The sequence below is a fragment of the Protopterus annectens genome, chromosome 9.part0 (assembly GCF_019279795.1).
Source record: "Protopterus annectens isolate FY-2018-M chromosome 9.part0, PAN1.0, whole genome shotgun sequence".
In the NCBI taxonomy this organism is placed as follows: Eukaryota; Metazoa; Chordata; order Ceratodontiformes; family Protopteridae; genus Protopterus; species Protopterus annectens.
In genome coordinates this window covers 1,389,359,929-1,389,381,741 of record NC_056743.1, presented here as the reverse complement: position 1 = coordinate 1,389,381,741, position 21,813 = coordinate 1,389,359,929, and the positions used below count along the sequence as shown (strand labels likewise).

Genomic DNA, 21,813 nt, shown 5'->3' with positions numbered 1-21,813 from the left:
ATGACTGAGCAACTAAGATGCTGTGTAAATGTTCATGCATACACTCTTTACAAATGTAAGGAATGTGAGAAGATGTCAGGCACTTATTTTTGATTTATGGCACTCAGATACATCTATGGTACTGAATGGATTCGGACAACGTAATGAGATGGCATGCTAGAATTTATGAAAAGGATGACTTTTATCATTGCCACATGTCTGGGATAGCTACAGTGTGGTGAAGTGGACCATCCAATTATCAGCAGAATCTGTGAACCTTAAAGTATTAGCAAGATATTAAAGTGGCAGAGTTCCTTATTGATTGTATTACCTTGGAATGAAATATAATATTATAAACCAGAAAACTGCAAAATAAACATATAGTTACAGAAAAAAATTGCTAACAAAACTCATACAGTCCAGTTGTCTATCACATTAAAAAATACATGAAAAAGAGGTCACAGTTTGAGGGCATATTGATTATGCTTTTGGGAAGCATCTTACATGCCAAAAAGTGAGTTTAATTGTTGTGTAAGAGAAGCAGAGTGCTGGTGCACAGCACTGACATTTTCAGGTCCCTTACATGAAGCAATAAAATTCAGAAGCTTAGCATCTAATTAAAATAAGGAGCAAGAACACACAGTCTAAGGACAGGGTATGAAAGTTTCATTTTGATGAGAAAATTACTGTTTTCAAAGAAGACAAGTCACAAAGAGGTCTGAGGATACTTTGAACAACCAATCACAGGAGAAGATGGATTAAACTTGTTTCAGAATTTACACAGGCATGGGAATGAATGCCACAAAACTATATTTACAATAGGTTTATTCACAGTGTAGGGTATTATTAAGAGCAGGTCTCACAGAACCCACATTTTCTGCTGTAACATCATGTTTCTTGTTTGTAAACTATCATATTTTTTCAACTTTAATTTTAATATTTTTTTCAATTTTAATAGAATCATAGGATTATGGGACATACAAGGTAACTTAACTGTGAGGCCATATCTGCCTTGTTAGTAGTCCTTTTCAAGGGCAACCAGGGCAGTCATGCCAAGGGTGAACTTTTGAATACCCACCTAGCAGTTCAGCTCCATTATAAAGACAAATAGTATGTCACATTGAAAACCTTAAAACAGCATCGGTCGACCGGCATGTGGTCGAATTGCTGTTTTCAAGTCTGCAGAATGTCGAACCAAAATGTATTGAGTATACTACAGTGAATGAGTACTGTAGTTCAAGTATCTGAGCTCAACATTGTGCAGGGAGATTGCGGTTCAGTGAGGAAAAGGGAATTAGCCCATTTCCTCACTGCAGTGCAATCTCAGAGTTGATGTATTTAATGTGCAAGGCTGGTGGGGGCACAGCCCTCCACATGGGGGGTGCAGGGAGTTTAGCCCCCCTGCAAAACAGTAGAATGAATGTACCATTTACTGTAGGGTAACAGTATGTTAATGTGCATAGCAGGAGGTGAGTGATGCCACCTCCTGCTATGTTGAATACATCGAACTACGGATGTTGATGTATTCATTTTCACCTTGGTTTACTTTTCAATATGCCAAATTCAGCATTTCAGGTCAACATTCTGCATGGTCGACCAAAGCGAATTCAGAATGCCGACAGTAAGCCATCACATTGTTTAACCTGGAGATGGAGTTTGTCCCAGAGAAGGGGTAGACATTGCATGAGAAATCTCTTCCTCATCCTTGGCTTATTTATTCTCTGGAGTAGATTTTAATCTCTGGCTCTTGTGTTACCTGTAATCTTTGATTTATTTGTGGATTTCTGAGTCCCTAACTGCCCTATGAGCAAGGCACAGATTGCCCTTGGGAGTCTATACGAAACTGACTATAGAGATTGAAAGCCTGTAGTCTTTCTTTGTAGTTCAGATCTATTAAGTACATGTTTTTTTTCCCATTTATAGTTATAAACTTCTAGGGTCTTTCTAGTTGCTTGTTATGCTTAGCAAGGTAAATCCCCAAGGGGAATTGTACTCATTGATGGGTCTAATCAGTATGGAGAACAAGGGGGTGAGGACTTCTTTTGATCTGGAAGAAGTTCCTTTTGCTATGAACTATGCGAGGTAAAATGATTTCCTAACTGCTATTACAATGTTATGATTATGCATGAAGGAGCCTTCTACCAAGTACCAAGGTGTCTCACAACCTTTTCTTTTTGAAGTGTTGTGCCTTCTATGCTGTAAGCTGGCGTTAGGGGGTGCTTATCAATTGCTACAGTATTGCACTATTCGACATTGAGCTTGAGCCCATTATTAGTAGAGCAGCTATTAACAACTATAAGCTACTGCTGGAGTGCCTGTATTTTAGAAGGGGATTGGAAGATGATTCCCAGCTTACAACTGTCAGTGAGCTTTCTTAACCAAATATCTTGTTTGATAAGTGAAGATCTAAGAAGTAGATGCTGGATAGCAGAGGTCCCAGAAGAAATCCCTGAGGAATTCTCTTGTTGTCATCATGATCTAGATAGATGTACTCTGTAGTTGCACTGTATTTGACCAGTCTCTAAGCCAGTTGGCTAACCAGTTAACACATACAGATCAATTTGTGGCACCTTCCCTTTATTTATTAATATTTGCATGTGGTATGGTATTGAATGCTTTGACTTGGTGAAAGTATATTTGCTTATGGTATGGTACTGAATGCCATGGCTTGGTCAAGGTAAACTATGTGGACAGCTTGCCTACAGCCTGACTAACCTTCTGAGTGATCTTAATAAGATGCATTAGATAGGATCTATCCTTGACAAAGCCAAACTGTTGCAGTCAAGTCTGATGAGGCTTTTGATATCATTGCTGATTAAGACAGTTATAAAACATTCCATGTCTTTGTATATAAGACTTGTTAGGCTCTTATGTCTATAATTCCTAGGGTCAGTGGTAGGGCCATCCTTGTGGAGTGGCATCACAACAGTTCTGCACCATTCCCATGGGCAAAAATTATTTCCTAGGTTCAGGTTGAAGAGTGGGTCCACCAATGCTTGTTTAGCACTATTAATTGGTTAGCTGGGCACATTGTCAGATACCATGGATGAAGTATTCACTGTTTTGGAGTATACCTCCAGTGCATATTGTTTCATGATAGTTGGTGGCTTGATTCTAACATGGATAGGTGGGTTAAAATAGCCATCTCTAGAGGTGAAGCTGGCACTAAATTTATTTGCTAGTATGTTGGCAATATCTACTGGCTCAGAATAGATAGTACCATTATGAATAAGCTATGAGCAATTTTGGGAGTTATTTCTTATTTTTATGACATAAGCAAAGGACTTACAGTTGCCTTTGGCTTCTATATCTAGTGTGAGTTTATGGGACACCTTCATTTTTCTTACACCTTTTTTAGTTTCTTATCTAACTGTTTGATGTCCTGCTTAATTCTGGTGTCTTTTATTCTGGTGTATGTAGGTTTAGGAGTTTCTTTCTTTTATGTTATAGTTTATCAATGCTTTGGGACCAAAATGCTGGTTTGTTTTAAAATCTCCCCATTCACTTGTGTCTAGTTGGATCTGTCAGTCTAATAGATTTGTCCGGGTGAGAGTACAACTTGTCTGAATAACTCATGCAGCATCAGCATTGTGGGCAATACCGTTACACTTGAATTTAGAGACTTCATCATAGAGATGCAAGAGTTTTGTACATTTAAAGCCTTTGAATTCTGTGATATTTTTTCTGAAGGCTTGGAGATTTTGATGGAGAAGGTTACTAGTTTGTGGTTTGACTTGACCAGTGAGGGGATACCTTGGGGTTGGTACATATAGATGCTAAGTTTGTTATGACCAAGTCAAGTATATTCTGTTCTCTAGTGGGCTCATTAAAAGTCTGGTCTAGGGAGTTATTGTTTATAAAATCTAAAAATGTTTCTGTGTATCCAGCTATCATTACGTAGGTAAAATTATTGAGGCAGTGTTCCTACTCATCATGAATATTTAGATGCATTGTGTGAGTTTCTGGGAACACAGAAGAGGCTCTGTAGAATGATATGAACTAATAGCTAATCTAAATTAGTATGATTTTATTTATTAATTTTTTTTATCCCTGCATCACCCTACAGCCAACAACTGACCCAGTGCCCCATGTCCACACCAGATCTATCAACTGTTTCTGAACCCTCCAGACTTTCTCCAATTTTTACTAGGGCTGGTCATGGAGCCTAAGGCATCCTTGGTGTCTTGGCTGTCACCATTCCTCTGTTTTTTTTTCTATTATTCCTTACCCTCTCCCCCAGTACAGTTGCATTATGATGCTCGAAGGGCAAGAGTGCAATGGCAAACATACCCACCACCCATGCTGTTCCTTAAGCTACTCCCCAGGGTGCAGCATCCTGAGCCTTCACCAATAATCACCACAGGGAACATACACATAAGTACCCACCCCCTTCCTCACCTTCTGCTCAATCAGTGACTCGGACTACTATTTGAACCTGGGTCAAGTGGTCCATAGTGAATGCTTCATTCCTCTATGCCACTAGAGTGGTGACTTATTTAGCATGATTTGAATCTCTATAAATATTGCTTGAGGGTCTCTACGTATCTGTCTCAAACTAATGTGGTCTCTAACAAACAAGGATGCATCACCACAGTTTCCATCAAGTATAAATGTGTGGTAAGCACAGAGGGAGTGCTTTTTGGGCACTTAAAGTTTCTGTAACAACACATACATGGATGTGTTCCAAATGCAGGAGGGCCTCAAGGTCCATCAGTTTGTTGTTTAGATGTCTAACAATTAGTAGAACTACCTTGACATGGTGCAATGCTGATTTGTTTTGGAAGTTGGGTTGGGAGGTCCATCATCTGGATCCTGCCTAAAAAAGACCAAAGGTAGATAGAAAAATCTTGCAGTAGCATGTTCAAGGCTTGGAATGAGAGGTGCAAGCCATCACTGGTGGAGCAAGTATGACTGTAAAGCATCTTATCCCATCCCATGCTAACACTTACTGGACACCCCCTAAAATGACATCCGGTATTCAAACAGTTGTTAAAGCCAATCATCTTTTCTTTATAATTCTGTATCATTTTTTGTGATAGGAGGTTTTCACTTACTACTAAGGTCTTTCCTGAATTTGTGACATGCATAGAGAGCTTTGTCATGCCTATCCTCATATCCCTTAAGGTTTTGCACACCATGTTGTTTACTCCAGCATGGGTCACCACCATGCCATTCTCCTATTTGAATGGTTTAAGAATCCTCAGGGCCCTTGTAAAGTTGGCAAAGATAGCCCCTCTGATAGACAGCTAGCCCCCTGATAGAACTCATCTTACATCTTTCGCTGTTCACATCTCCTTTTCTTGTTATTCATTTCATTTAATGAATGTTTAGTAAATATCTTTATGATGCAAGTAACATTGGTGGTAATGATTTCTTATCTCCTGTAATCATTGTTACTCTTTTTTCATTGTATAGCTTTCTCACCACATTTTGTTGACAAACTGTACTAAAGTTCTTTGAGGCGTATACTGTACAATTTATAAATCACATCAGTCATATGTTTGTCATTCTGGGTCACACACGAAATTACCCTGACATCTGCATGATATTCAATATTATTCAATAAACAGTGACAATATGTTCAGATGATGGATGTTACCTTTAGGATAAGCTGAAGCACTTGAGCTTGGTGTGTCTGAAAGGGAAATGATGAAATGAGAATTAAATACAACAAATCAGCTCTATGATAACAACAATCTCATTTCTTTATAAAATACAATGAATTCTAAACAGTTTCCACAGTCATTTTCTTTAACTTCTGTTGTGTTTAGCATATGAAAAATAATGACAATTGCTAATATAAGCCTACACTTTAAAAATCTTGCATTCTCATTCTAGTTTTTCGTGTTCAGTTTTAAAACTATACATCTTAAATCTGTTTGGTACATTTTACACAGTTTACTCACTGAGGAAGGCTATTACAGCCTAAACCGGTTTGGGGCAGGTAGTTGGGCTTATTTCCCTCTACCTTGTTATGTGATTTTTTTATTATTTGTATTAAACTGTGGGTTTCCACCTTTACTGCTGGCTTTTACTTTTGTTTGGATGTGTCATTTCATGAGTCGTGCAGCAGCCATACGTGCATTACGCAAACACTTAGTTATACCAATAAGACAGCTTTACCTTTACATTTCTACAGGTTGATGTGACAAGTTTGTATTCTCTTGCTGACAATTACAATGCCATACATTCTGGGCTTAGTAAAAACTTACAACCTCTGGAAATGAAACGAGCTGTTCCTTCTTTAAAAAACAAGTTGCCAATCTGTCTGGGTTTGAGGCAAGATGTACACTCTTCTGTTCACAATGTGGTGTAACAATTTGCGAATAATTCTAGTACAGAAATTATCTTACCATCACCAAACAACAATTTGATGCCTAATGTCTGGCTTCCTTCAGTGTCAGAGGATTTTCCACTTCTTGTAGAGGAACATGTCTATAATGTACAAAGATAAAACAGTGTGTCACTACACAGACTTTTCATATGTGCTACAGTAGCCTTCCCTACTTTAATGGAAAGGAAATATGCTAAGCTCTGAATCAGTTTGCTGAACAGGTGAATCGTGTTGCTTTGCAGTAGCCTATAAAAGTAATAACGGCTCTTATTTATAGTATGTAATATGTATATTCATCAATGTCTAACTACAGCTGGGATGCAAATGCAAAAAAAAAAAAAAAAAAAAACAACAAAAACAATAACATCTAAAAAAGGTATTTCAAGAATCACATTAAGAAAGCATTACTTTTTAACTTAAGCACAGATAATTTCTTTGCTATGTATAATTAAGATTAATGGTGTGGGAGCAGCTTTCATAGTTACTCTTTAATGTGTTCCAAAAAAAGAACTTTCAAACAACAGATTTTAACCCAAATGTATGTATTTGGAAGACATTATAATTTTAAAATGTAAAAAATGTGAAATTGAGATGTTTTGTATATATGTGTCTATATATATGTGTTTTTCCTAGAAGGTTGCAAAATGATACAGCATTACAGTGGTTAATATGACATGTCCACATAGGTTTTTATTAGGTGACCTGGTGTCTCCTCACATGCTAAAAATGTGCCCTAGGTGACTTGGTATTCCTCCAGTTTGCTCAAAGGGATGAGTGCTGAGTGAGAGGGACAGTATATAAGTTTAGGATTAGTTCCTTTGCCTTGTGCCTAGTGACTGATAGGATAGCCTGTGGCTTCCTTACAATCTTGAAATGGATTAAGTGTGTAATCAGAAAGTTATTATTTTACTTATCTTCATTTCATTGGATATGACTATTCTGCAAAACAACTTTCCAAACATAAATTCCATATGCCCAGTATGTTGTATTTTCATGTTATTTATTGGCTTCCTTGCACAGTTAGACTGCAACTGAATATAAAACTATGTTGTAACTTATCAGACATTACATGCGGACCACTCTAGAAGGAGCAATGGAATACTCAAACCATGAATTTTCACAAGCAAGTAGATCTTGATGTCTGATTATACCTTTACCATTGATTTTGGTTTTAATACATTTTCAGACATGTAAGTTGTTGCCAGTACAGTTGTGGCTAGTATTCATGTGGTTTAAATTTTTCTGTTAGCTGATGAAAAGTATCCTGATGATAAATATATAAATTTTAATGATATGGCAGATCCTGGTACTGCACAATAAATGCTTCTTCTGCAGCTATGTATTTATTCTATCACTATGACTGTGGATAAATAGAAATGCAGTCTTTAAAGAAACACAGATTAAATAAGTGCACAGTCTAACAAAATGCCATTAAACAGTTATAAAATGTATGAACTTTGCATAATATTTAAAGACATTATTTGACCTCATGTTCTTTTGAACATGCTGCTTATTTCACATTTTTTTAAAAAATAAATGAATTTAGTTACATCTGAAGACTGTCATTCAATGCTGTAGAGTTTAATTACTGTTACAAAATTACCCCACACAGTATATGCTTAAACACTAAGCATAGAACATATCTTATGATTTTCAATATGTGCAGTTGAGATTACAATGTGTGACAGTCAGATTTGTTAAGTTATACTAAATTACATTATACTGCATGACAATGAACAGAAATTAAAAAAAAAAAGAAAACTTACTGGTGCACAGCTTGCAACATGGGTCTTGTCACACATATGGACATCGCAAAATAGGTACATTTCTTTTGAATTAGCAAATTTTATGGTCTGCGCACTGAAACGGTCTTGAGTACTCAGTCCATTTTCTATTATTTGGAAAGCAGAACTTGAAACAACAGAACAACTGTAAAAAAAATCACAATCTGAAGTGAGAATGAATTGATTTTTACATTATGGTGACACGATGCTGAATAATCAGTAAATGTCATATGTTTTGTAAAACTGTTCAACATATTCTTCACTTGTTTTTTATTTCTTGCCTTTTTATACATTTTTAATATTTCTGAACCTATAGTGATGATGATGATGTTCATTTATGAAATGACTGACAATCTCCATAACCCATACCCTTTTCAAATGCACATATTTGTAGCACAGTATATATGCTACCTGCTGGTAATGTGAGTTCCTCATAAAAGTATAAATCATGTCATGTAATTAGAAAATAATCTTAAATAACACTGTGCGTGTGGGCAACACTCAGCAGATTTACAGAATGGCATATGCTGGTACACAGCAGAATATAAAAAAAAAAAAAAACACTTAAATTGGGAAATGATGTACAAGTTTGAAATGACTTTCCATGAAAGTAAAAAATAATGCTTGTACTCAGAGTGGATTCTTTCAGCTGAAGTAACTGTCTTTTTAAACAAATCCATATGAATAGTCTTTCTAAATGAATTTGCACAGACAGTTCATTAAAGAAGACTAGCTGACCAAATATCCAGTGTACTTGGAAACTTAATAATGTTGCAGTAAAATGTAATTTGTTCTGGAGTTTGTATCATCATTTAGGAGGTGTGGAGAGAGACATCCTTTTGTTGACCTAAATCTAAATTTCCCTCCCCAAAAAGAAAAAAAAAATGTTTGGCATGCTCATATGAATTTTTCACAATTTAGATTTTTTTTTACGATAGAATAAACCGTGTATACTAACATACATGAAGTAGATAAAGCTAATGCAAAATTAAAATATTACTGGGTATAGAAATAAACAAACAATCAAATGTTATAAGTATGTAACCTCTGCTTACATGCTAACTTTACAATAATTACAACATGTCTGATCAGTCCTGGTTTGAAGTTTCTTCACAGATGTAATAATTCAGACAGATATCATCACTGAACACTGATATTAAGAATCACATTCAAATTAGCTAGGCTGTTATCATGGAAAAAGTGTAATCTACACTGCACTCTGACACCTTCAGGAAGCTGAAGGATCATCTGGGGGTATCAAATGGCTAAATACCTGATTTCTTTGCTAATGTGGTATTTGACTCACAGCACAAAATACTGACAACACCTACAGCCTTAACATGCCAGTCACAATGTGCAGCCATTCTACTTCCTCCATCATGGGAACATTATGCAACATACAGCATGAATGCAAATTCTTGCAAAGGGGATATATTTAGGGAATAGGTGCCTTCAGCACTTATATTATGAGTTCTTCATGCTACTCCTCATTGCTCCATGCAGTGACCATGTCCCAACAGCCCAGAGGCTTTGCCCATTATCACAAGGGACCTACCTAACAATGCACTGCTGTACTATCATGCAGTAGAAAAACAATGCGTCAGTTATGAAGATTCAAGATTCTGAAGTATCAGTGCTGGACAAAATAATTAAGCCTTGTATCTGACAGACTGCCACAGTGGTGCAGTGGTAGCATTGTTAACTCACAGCAAGGGGTTCTCCCATTCGATTCTTAGCTGGAGTGCCTTCTGTGTGGAGTCTGCATGTCCTCCCCACGGTCAAGTGGTGTTTGAAAGATATGCGTGTATGGATGTGCCTTGGCTGAAGGTTGGGCGTTGGGCTGGCACCTTGGCACCATAAAAATCTACTGCCAATCATTAGTGGACCAGAGTTCTGCTGTGGTGATCCCTAACTGGGAAAAGCTGAAAGAAGAACAACAACATCTGACAGATTGTTCTAATAACTAAATAGTAAAGTAGATTTAAACATACAGCAGTTTTGCCTTGTTTTGCCTTGCCTTGTTTTGTCTTGTGTACCCATAATTTATGTTTTTGTACTTCACAAGATCTAGAAGAAAATACATGTAGTTGCTAGTAAATTTATAAATGAATTCATGCATTTCAGTTGATTTTATTTTTATTTTCATATTTTAGACTGTACAGCACGGCTGTCTTTATTAGTTATGCTTTCCTACATCAACAATGTCGTATCTGAAGTGTTACTTACCCATTCTGCATGAGTGTATATCTAGTGGTATCGGCAGAGTTGTTGGTAGCAGTGAAATAGCAGGAATCTGTCACTAAAGCAAGGGTTGTGTTGTAAGCATCCAGAAGAAATGTTCCAAAATACATTGTTGTCCCTGCAGTCACATTTATAGGACCATTTGTATAGGGAAATGTGAAAGCAGAACTGTTGAAAAGAGACATCACAGCTCTGTAGACTCCAGAACCATTAAGAGATTGAAGTGTTGTAGAGCTGAAATAGTAAGACAAAAGTAATTCAGTTGTTGTGGTAAAAATATATATGAATGAAAAAAAAATTGATTATTTTCACCTTATGTCAATATCTTGCATGTAACTCAGATCATGATAAAAATTAAGACTAAGAGGTAATGAGACATCAATGTATGTTAAAAGAGATTTCCTTATTTATTTAATTATTCTATTGCTGAATTCACAAATTCACATTTATATACCATGTGAAGGGAGTATTTTCCTTGATTTTTTCCTTTCTTTTTAATCTACTTAATTATAATACTCTCAGAAGCTGTAACCTTATTAAAAGTAACACTCGTCCTAAACTTTCTCAACTTGCTCTGAGACTGCATACATTGCCACAAGCTTTTTGACCAATCTGGTTTTAAAAAGTATTTAATTATTTGAGATCTGTGTGTGTACGTGTGTGTGTGTGTGTGTGTGTGTGTGTGTGTGTGTGTGTGTGTGTGTGTGTGTGTGTGTGTGTGTGTGTGTGTGTGTGTTAGGGGGGTTAAAATATTTGGAATTGCACTCCACTTTTGCTGGCTTTGAGTTCTAGTGGAATTACATTGTCCCTTGAAATTTAGTTATGACAGAATTGCTTATGCCGTCTGAGGGTTACTAATGTGAAATGGAAAGTAGTTTGATCTGTCTCATGCCTCAGTTTTCTTCAGTAGTTCTCACAATGTAGGCTAGAGAGATACTACAGTACTGTGCTGCTATTACCAGGTTCTGGAGATATCTGCAGTAAATTCAGGGAGCTTCGACATAGATGGGAACTAGGTAAAGCCGCTCTGCTTCTTGCATTGACTCATATCATCTAGAAAGTATATAGTATCTCTTTGGGGTTGTAGTCTATCCTTACTAAACTTGTATTAACTTTTAGTGATCTACGCAGAATGGCCCTGTCTGGTAATTTTCTACCTCTTTTTTGTCTCCTATGCCTACAAATTATTTATTTATTTTTTAGATGTGATCAAAGGCTATACAGCTTGGATCCTCCTAAAAACACTGCCTTTGAAGACTCCATACGTCATCCCACATGACTGGGTCTTCATGGCTCTTTTCCCTTCAGTTTTCTCTTTATTTAACTGTTTATTGACCTTTTCCTTGCTCTGTTCATTCTGTCAACCCCTAACATAAAAGCCTCTATTTTGTTTATTTACTAAACTAATTCATGCATGCTGTGCTGGTCTTTCATAAGCCTTTCACTTTTGCATTTATATGGACTTTCTTCACAAGCTTTTCCTCCATAGTTCTTTTGCTCATGCCATGTATCACTCTTCCATATTTTTTTTACTCTGCAACCTCCCCAAACACACTGTCGATATTAGAACTGTCCTTCTAAGCAGACATGTAATACTCCTCATTACATTTTCTTCTTTATTTCTACTTAATTTACTTTCCTCTTCTCATTAGGATTACATTATGATTAGTGATGTCTGCGTTATATGTCTTGACACTCACATGTTCTAAAATATACCTTTTGCATTGTTTATTTTTCTGAACAAGATACATGCAGCCTTTTTGTCTGTCTGCTTCTGTTTTATTTCATACTTGTACGTTTTAAAATGTAGTATACCTTTTGCTTGCCTGTATGTTTTTGGCCTGGGTCATGGCTGACAGGGGACTGAGCATCAGTTAACTTATCCATGTAATAAAAATAAATGCACACACACACACACACACACACACACACACACACACACACACACACACACACACACACACACACACACACACACAGAACAATGCCTTCCATAACTGACATGGATACAGCTGACAAGGCTTCTTTTCTACTCTCTTATGCAGTTATAATATTCAGCCGCCTCCACCCATGCTAAAATGAACTTTGTGGACAATAAATTCCATGTAAGTCAAATTAAGAAAGGAAAGTCAGTCATTTCCTCTAATTCTACTCCCTCCATATCAACCAAAGCCCATGCAAATGTTTCCTTCATATCTATACTCTGTCTGGATTTAGTAATATCATATCCCCTGACTGCGTGCTTAGATGCATCATCCAAAAATAGTGTCTTTGATGACAGGAGAGTAAACATGCTGGTCGCAGTAATAAAAAAACATGTAGATACTGCTTGTAGGAGGACCAAAACAAAGGGGAAAATGGCTAATTAATTATAGAGTTTGCACTGGGGGAAGGCATGCAGATTAATTGTTGGCTTCACTACCCAATCTAAGTGGTTTCAGAGTCTTTGGGTCCATTACTATTGCTATGTATGGCACTGTAGTAGTAATCCTGGGGATATAAATTTGAGCTGCAGTGGCAGGAAGGATATTTAGGACAAAGCTTTAGCCAGTAGGATGAAAAACATTTCTTAGTGGATGAATCCATGATGTCAAACATTAGTTGTTTTAACCAAATGGCCACTTCATCCATTCTAACAGATCAGGCATGCCTAAGATAGTAATACACTTGACATACCTATTGAATGATCAATTTCTGATCATTATGGATTTCATTTCTATTAATTTTTTTAATTTATAAATCAAATAAGTACACTGATCCAATATGGACTTTTTCAGTCACTGACACTGTGGCTTTTACAGTAAAATATGTAAAATTTAACCACAACAGTGAGGAACCTTCTGTACTCTTTGTTGCATGGGTGATGTTCCATTGTGACACAGATGTCTGGCACATCGGTAGAGGAAGTCCTTTGTTCAGATATCATTTGCCAAGTAAACCTTAAATGAGAATGCATGGTAACTGTTACTAACTTGTAAACATAGTACATCTCAACAGTCCTTAATTTGTCAGTCAGGACACCCCTTAATTTTGGCTCAGTATTTTGCTCTGTCCCTCCTTAAATTGGACTCTTTTGAAAATATCTCAGTTAATACTGTCATTATCTAAAATGTGGCCCTGATCTCGGGCCTTTTTCCTCTAATTATGTTTACTTTGTCACTAATTATGAAGGTAAAGTGTTGAAACCTACACTTGTAAAATGAGAAATATCATAAGAAAATGGTGTCTAAAAGTTTGTTTCTTAGCATTAGAAATGTTTTAAGACAAATGGCTTAATGACCCACTGATTGAGAGATTAAGCTCTGAATTGACCCGAGGAGAATGGACAAAGCATAATGAGAGAAAAATAGACAAAACACTGAATAACCAGGGTGGAAGAAGAGCACAGGTAGCCAGTGGTTCTAGACCCAATATGGCATTAATGAAGGATGTGGACAAAATGAAATACATTAGATAAAGTAAAGTTGGGTAGGAGCTACCAGAAATACAGAGGACAGAAGAGAAGCAAACTATTAGCCTGCTAGAATTCCACTTAGAAAGTATGTAGGTGTAACCAAGTGGACAGAAGGGACTGTGTCTAGTGGGAATCCTCTGAAACTGCATTATAATAGAGAAAGAATCATTCATTCTGTCTTTCGTATGTAAATGTTCTCATATCCTTAACTGATGTATTTTCTGTAATATTGCTTATTTGGAAAGAAAGGGCCAGAGATCTAGCACTGGCCACTTGCTCCCATCCTCCAATGTCCCTCCAGCCCACATACCAAGATCCAGCACTGGCCACTCATCCCCATCCTCCTCTATCCCTCCAGCCTACATACAAAGATCCAGCACTGGCCACTCACTCCCTTCTTCCTCTGTCGTCCAGGCCACATACAGGCATCCAGCACTGGCCACTCACTCCCATCCTCCTCTGTCCCTCCAGGCCAAATACAGAGATCCAGCACTGGCCACTAACTCCTATCCTCTTCTGTCCCTCTAGCCCACATACAGAGTTCCAGCACTGGCCAGTCACTCCTACTCACCTCTGTCCCTCTAGCCCACATACAGAGATCCAGCACTGATCACTCACTCTTGTCCTCCTCTTTCCCTCCAGCCCACATACCAAGATCCAGCATTGGCCACTCATTCCATTCCTCCTCTGTCCTTCCAGCCTAAATACAGAGATCCAGCACTGGCCACTTACTCCCACCCACCTCTGTCCCCCATCCCACATACAGAGACCCAGCACTGGACAGTCACTTCCATCCTCTTCTGTCCCTCCAGCCCACATACAGAGATCCAGCACTGGCCAATCATTTCTGTCCTCCTCTATCCCTCCAGCCCACATACAGAGTTCCAGCACTGAACAGTCACTCCTACTCATCTCTGTCCCTCTAGCCCACACACAAAGATCCAGCACTGGCCACTCGGTCCAATCCTCCCCTGTCCCTCTAGCCCACACACAGAATATTAATATTATTCTTGTTGAAAAGAGGAAAAAGAGTTTTTCAGGGAGGGAAATGGGATTTAGAGTGTTTATAGAAAAGAAGGTGTGGCATGAGCACCTTCTGGTGCCCCTACTTTGTATGCTAATTATTTCTGTTAAGTCATAATAGTGTGCCACTATTGAACTTTTCCCAGTGCATTCAATAGATTTCATAATAAAGGCTGGTGCTGTACCCCCTTAACCCTCTGACATTGCTTTTTTAATCAAATAACACTTCAGAGGAAAGAAAATGCATTTCTAAAAAAAAGAAAGAAAAATGCATTCTAAGACAAATTGTTAAAAATACTAAAATATGAGATGCGTATTTTCATTATGGGATACCTTTTTTTTCCTCACATCAACCTGTTGTTTCTGAATAAAAAGGACAGTGAGGACAAAGGCAACACCAACTCCCCTGCTGGATATATGAGCAATAGCCTCCTTTCTTATTACATAATTCATGCTACAGTGTATGTCTGGTTTTGAAGTAATTTATTGGAATAAGTGCTTCGAAGTTGCATGTGGTTTAGTATCTGCAGGAAGAAAATTCAAGGGTTGTGGCTACTAAAAATTTCATTTGGCAGAGAAACAGAAAAGGGAGAAAGGGATGTAGAGAAAGAGTTAACAAAATAAAGCTTCCGTGAGGAAAAGGTAGGAGAATTTTGAGAATGAAGGAAACTAAGGCAAGTAGGGAGAGAAGGAAAATGACAGGAGACAGAGTCAGCAAAACTAAATGAAGAAATGGAGGAAGAAGAAGGATAAATGACATTATCAAAGGAATCCATTACCTGACAGAAGTCAAGAGTGCAGGAAATCCTCAGAAAGCATGAGAGCACATCAAAATGAAGATACAAGGCCAGATTCTGAAAGAACTGTTGGTGTAAATCTGCTCTAATTCTAAAAGGTTTACAGTCAGTGTTAGTGACTTATTTCAGTGTAAGGCCTACCTATAAACAAGCTTATCCTTGTACCAGATTCCAAAGGACCTGCTCTCAGAGTAAGTGGTCATTTACACTGAGAGCAAGTTTTTTTGCATTGGGCCCATAGAGCAGTATCCTCAGTTCGGAAGATGTGAGGAGATTATTAAGAAATCTATGAAATGATATAAAATTGTAATTTAAGCTTGATTAATCTGAGACTGAAGAATCATATATCTTATACAAATATTTTTGTATATAATACTAGCCAAACAGCTGCATAACCTATGTAGTCTGTAGTATTTTGCAAGATGTCACTAAGTCTGAGCTTCCATGCTTTGTTACCATAATTACACTGCTTTGTACTGCAGATCTATGTTTTGTTGTAACAGGTTATCTGGGGGTAACACATGAATGAACTTAGTTTTGCTCAAAAATGTTCTGTTCTGAACGTTTCAGTTATGTGGATAATAAGGAGAATGCAAATTAGAAGTGACAGAAAACTGGGTAGAATGGGTTAAACGTCTTATAATACCTGTGGGTCAGGGAAGGCATGTTAAATAAAGACCTGTTTTCCTTAATATACCAAAACCATGATGTTTCCATAAATTGTCCTTGGATGTTGTTACCTAAATGTGAATACTTCTGAAAGTCCACATATAGTGAATCATGTGATGAAGTAAGAACTGAATATCAGGCATGCATCTGCAAAGAAAATGAATGTTTATCGCTACTCTTACTCTCCAGAACTTTCAATACTCCCCACCCCACCCACACTCACTCCATACACCATCCAGCTCACCATTTGAATTAACTTTATTGAGAAACAGCGAGAGAGACACAAAAAAAAAAACAATGAAGTGAAGATTTACCTTATAACTGGGTTTACTGCTGATAACACACTTGCTGTCATGTTTATTGGATAGGCACAATGGAATGGAATGTTTATGCCAGCAGATGTATAAAATAATCCCTGGACTAAAGCAGGGTCAATGAAGAGCGTGTTGGAAAAAATTGCATGTGTGCTATTACTCTGAAATGAAGAAAAACATGTTAAGATGAAGATATTAGAAACTGCAACACATATTTTACTTTATGCAAACTGTCTTTCTCTGTGAGCCCATCTTTATTAAAACAATTCTCTGATAACCAGATTAATCAAATACAGATTTCAGCTAAGTGCTACTTAGGGGAAAACATCCTTACAGTAACTCTAGATTCACAGATCATGAATAACATTTACATAAAGGTACACTGACCTAAAAAAATAGTACATTACTTAAAAAGAGTAGGCCATCTGCGGGGAGGTGGGAACTCTATAGAGATCACTCTTTACCCCAGCAGTAACATAAATTTATCTTGCTTTACAAACATGAGTTTTGACTAAACCAGTTTCTGTGAAGTTATGTCAAAATACACAGTCTTCTATGAGCTGCCCCATACACTGGTATATTTAATTAATATACAGAATATCCATACCGATTCAATGGTTCCACACTGCAGAATGTTCTGATTGACTGTAATGGCAACCATGCTTTGGGAGCCAATTATTTGTGGAGATCCTCTGCACGTCATGTTATTTAGATATACTGCTGATGAGTTTAGGCCCAAAGCATCCAAATGGCATTTGCTAATACCAATTGTGTATGAAGTTGACTGGCAGGTAAGGGCTGGGACAAGGGCTGAGAGTCCTATATGTTAATAAAAAAGAAACTGATTAAACCTACTAGGACTAAATAGGTATGAATAATTAAAACAAAACAAATAATGGACTCAAAGTGGTGCTAAAGTGCAATCAAAATGAAAAAGCTATTGCATGTTATATATAAAGAGAGAATGCTTATGCATGTCTCAGTATTTTAGGAGATTCTGTACAATGCTTGCAGATAAACATTTTATAACAATTTGATAACGTAGTGAAAATACATACAATGAAACAATAAAGAAAACTAGCTAAAACTGTGTTGAAGTGCAATAGTTTTTAACACTGGCTTCAAGCTAACCATTTTATTTAAACATGGGTAATGTGTGGCATTAATTAAAATCCACCAATCATACTCCTTTGACTCTAGTACCCTGGCTCAGTTCTGCCTCCTTTGATTAAACAAAACTGTTCCAGACCATAAAATGGAAAACTGAAGAATTATCACAGGCAGCTTTACGTTTATACAATGTGGTGGTGCTGCAGTAGTGTTGTCGTCTCACAGTAAGATGTTGTCCTGTTCAATTCTCAGCTAGAGCGTCTTCTGTGTGGAGACATGCGTGAATGGGCGTACCTTCATTGAAGGTTGTGCGTCTGGGTCGGCAACTCAGCACATAAAAAATCTACTGCCAATCATTAGCGGACCAGAGTTCTGCTGTGGCTACCCCTAACAGGGAAAAGCCAAAAGACACAACCACAACCAACATGTTGATATACTGTATTCTCCCATGAAATCATCTTAATGTTTTAGTAATATATTTTATTTATTATTTATTTTTATGTGCATTTGTTATCTGGATGGAGGGTTTAGCATAATGGGAAAGGTGCTAATCTCACTGATACAAGGTGCAGTGTTTGATTCTGATCTCTAGTTATTAGCTAAACATATAACTGATTGTCTAGTATTTACCTATGAACTGTATGGTTGACCTACATTGGTCTGATTTTGGGTTGGGAGTTAACATAATGATCAAGGTGCTTGCCTCACAAAAAAGAAGTACAGGGTTTGACTGTCACTAAGGGAAATTGGCTAGGCTTAAAATAGCCCACGAAGACATCCAGGCTGATGCCTATCTATGAATATCTTTCCTTCCCTGGGTAGTTCACAGAAGGTGTGCTTAGTACAGTGCAGGTTAGTTCTAGCAGTTGGGAGAGTGGAAGCTGATTATGAATAGTGCCTTAGGTTATAAAGGAAAGTTTCTTCATAGTTTGGTTGACATAGATGTAAAGGTTTTGAGATGTAGAAGTCCAATGAGTTGAGAAACCAGTAGAAGACCTGGTTGTTGCATCATGGGGAACTATTTTGTTTTTTAGGGGTGAGGCAGTGGTGTTTTGTATTGGAGAGTTAGTGATAAAATTGCAGTTGGCTTGGAGATGATTTATAAGGCGTTCTTGGAGGTGTAAGAAATGATGGGAATAACATATTCAACTTGAGAGAGAGATGGACCTGGCAGGTAAAAAGAGGAAAGGTGAAATTTTGCTAACACGGAAAAGGAGGCAGTTGATTTTAGCTCTAGTTTTACTTGTGTGGGTATGGAAGTTAAGTAATTGCTTGAGTCAGATTCCAAGATATGTGAAATGCTGTAATTTCAATAATGGCGTTTAACAGGTCTGAAACATTGAAGATAATAGGACAATGTGAAATTGCTTAGGTGTACCAAACATGATGGTTTTATTTTTTGAATGACTGTTAGGTTATTATAAATCAGCCATTGTTTTAGTATGCATAGGTCTGATTGCAGCAACAGTTTGGTATGAGAATGATTTGACCTGAAGATAACCATATTGTTAGTATATGTGAGGAGAGGAACATGGAACAGGCCATAAGGTAGTTAAAGATAGACAATGGGGGAGGAGGTTGAATGGACCCTTGTGGAACTCCTTTATTCGGAGGTGTTATAGCTAAAAATAAACAGATTCAGTTTTAATTCTGAAGTGTCTGTCTAGGATGAAATTTTGAAAATAGGGAAACCTATTACTACTGATGCCAACTTCTGTTAAATTTTATCATTAGAATAGTGTGATCGATAAGATCACATAAGTTGTGGAGATCCACAAATAAAATCTGTGGCTGCATTTTGTAAAATGTCATCACTTAGATTCATGCAGCTGATATGGTGCACCTTCTAGACTAGAAGCCGTGTTACTTCTCAGATAGAAGGCATTGATAGCTACATTGTGATAGCTGAGTGCACATCATTTTAAATAATTTTATATAGACTTGTGGATTGTTTTGGCAGTGGTTATTAATAAGAGCTGTTCTCCAGATGTTGGCCTGATGTTTCTGAATAGACATATGCGAGTTGGGGAAGGCTATGTTGTTCTTTGCAGTGATATACAAGCCATGGGTGAAGATTGTCAGAGCCAGGAAAAGTGTTAGTGGAGATGTTGAGTAGTTCTGAGACTTCCTTTAATTTTATATGTCTGAGGTATAAGAGAGGGAGGGATGCAATGTGGCGAGAAGGAAGTTCACAGTTAGCAACAGTGTTGTCAATTTCCATTTCAGGAAGGTGGCTAAAGAAATCTAAGCATGGTAGTTTAGTTTTGCTGTAAAAGATGTCTGTATCAGTGTCTATTAGTGTTATTCTAACAGCAAGAAAATGACCTTTTCTCCAGGACTGCTTATGTGATTTTAGGAGGTGTGATTCTTTTCCACAGTGGAGCAGGATTTTATGCCTCCAGATAGTGCCTTAGGTAATAAAAGGAAGTTTCTTCACGTTGTCTGGCTGACATAGCTGTAAAAGTTTTGTGAGGTGGAAGTCCATTGAGATGAAAATCTAGAAGAAGATCTAGTTGTTGAATAATGCCTTTTAGGGGGGAGGCAGTGGTGTTTTTGTGGTGGGGAGTTAGTAATTAAGTCACAGAAGGCAGTGGAGAAGGTCTGTAATGCATTAATGCTCTTGGATGCTAGGCTAGGTTCCTAAGGGTGACAAAAGCAGTATGATTTTCACTGATGGGGTTTACTTTCCACTTTTAACATGCTTCATTTCTGAGTTTGAGAAGATGCTTTAGTTATTTGGTCTGCTGACTGTTTTTATGCACTCTGTGTAGTATTTGGATTTGGGGAGAAAATACAGCTTGAAGGTGAAGGAATGTGACAGGGACAGATGTTGCACTTGATTTAGGGTCATCATTTGATATTTGTTACTTATAACATGCTTCATTATATGCATATCCCTTATAGATCTAAAACAAACAAAACTGATTTCCTTTTAGGCTTTCAGTATTTTGCTCATCAATTCCCTTCAATTACATTAGTAAAATCTAGAGCACACAAAAAGTCTTCTGGTTTCTTTTACATCACATATTACCTCCTGGACAGCATTATTTTCATAACCTCTGAATAAAAATCTCTTTTCATGTATGGCTGAAACTGCTAGATGGCAAGGAGAAAGTATCAGTATGGTATTTAGGCATTCAGACTTCTTGAAAGCCACTGGGTTCTAAACTTGTTAATCAAACATATGAAACAATTACGGTGATTTAAGTAACTGAGGAATGATTTCTTGAGCTGTTTCAGCTTTGACTTGACTTTAAATGTATGGCCTCAGCTGGACACTAGTCACCAGGTCATTCATAACAGTTATACCATGAGTCTTTACTCAGAAATAGTTATGTTGTCTCTGTCATTATATTGTATCGTGTGTTATATCATCTTACTCTTTAACACTGTTATGCTTCATGAATAAACTATGAAGGTGTTAACTGTGTCAATTTCTGTCTTCAGTAGGATGGCAGGGGTGCAGTGTGAACATGTCAACACTTCATGATGGGGTGGGGATCATTGCATATATCCATCAGCAAGTGCATATTTTCTACAGATGCCCTATCCTCCATTGTAGCTATATGTCTCATATCCTAACAAGAAGCAATACATTTTCTAGTTATAATCAAACTGCCACTATGGGACAATAGGAGCTATCACCCCTCCAGGTATTCTGAAAGCTCTGTGCTATATTCACTGGTGAGGATTATACTATAAAAGCATGTTGCATCTTCCATGAGAGCCCATAATCCCAAGGTCCTAGACTAAGACAAGAACATTTGCCACTAAATTATTATATAAACCACCATTATGTAATGCCACAAAAGCATCTGGGGGTGAGAATTGAAATTGCATTGATTGAACTTTAATTTTACTTTATGTATAATCTTCTTAAATGTCCATTCTTATAAAAATTCTGACCCCATTGTATAGCAGCTAAGTATGTAAGTACAAGCTCACATACAACTTCTTCATCTACTAAATTCTGAAACACTAATGATCAGCTTGTTGCTACTCACTGAACTTGCTACTGAACTTACTTTAAGACTTATGTTATATAGGATTTATGCCAAGTTCTGATTTTTCTGAACCTCAAACTTCATATGGTTGAGACCATATGTTT

The 21,813-nt window shown here is 37.3% G+C and overlaps 1 protein-coding gene across 1 annotated transcript in view; it reads right to left on the bottom strand.

Annotated features, from left to right (window-relative positions):
• The window catches only part of LOC122812084 (uromodulin-like), a 42,303-nt gene that overhangs the window by 757 nt on the left and 19,733 nt on the right, over window positions 1-21,813 (bottom strand). The window contains exons 7-12 of the mRNA XM_044084353.1: window positions 17,203-17,414; window positions 16,596-16,756; window positions 10,324-10,572; window positions 8,080-8,242; window positions 6,333-6,414; window positions 5,579-5,614 (exon numbers count right to left, since the gene is read on the bottom strand). Coding sequence (XP_043940288.1) covers window positions 5,579-5,614; window positions 6,333-6,414; window positions 8,080-8,242; window positions 10,324-10,572; window positions 16,596-16,756; window positions 17,203-17,414 — 903 coding nt within the window. The remainder of the gene's footprint in view (window positions 1-5,578; window positions 5,615-6,332; window positions 6,415-8,079; window positions 8,243-10,323; window positions 10,573-16,595; window positions 16,757-17,202; window positions 17,415-21,813) is intronic.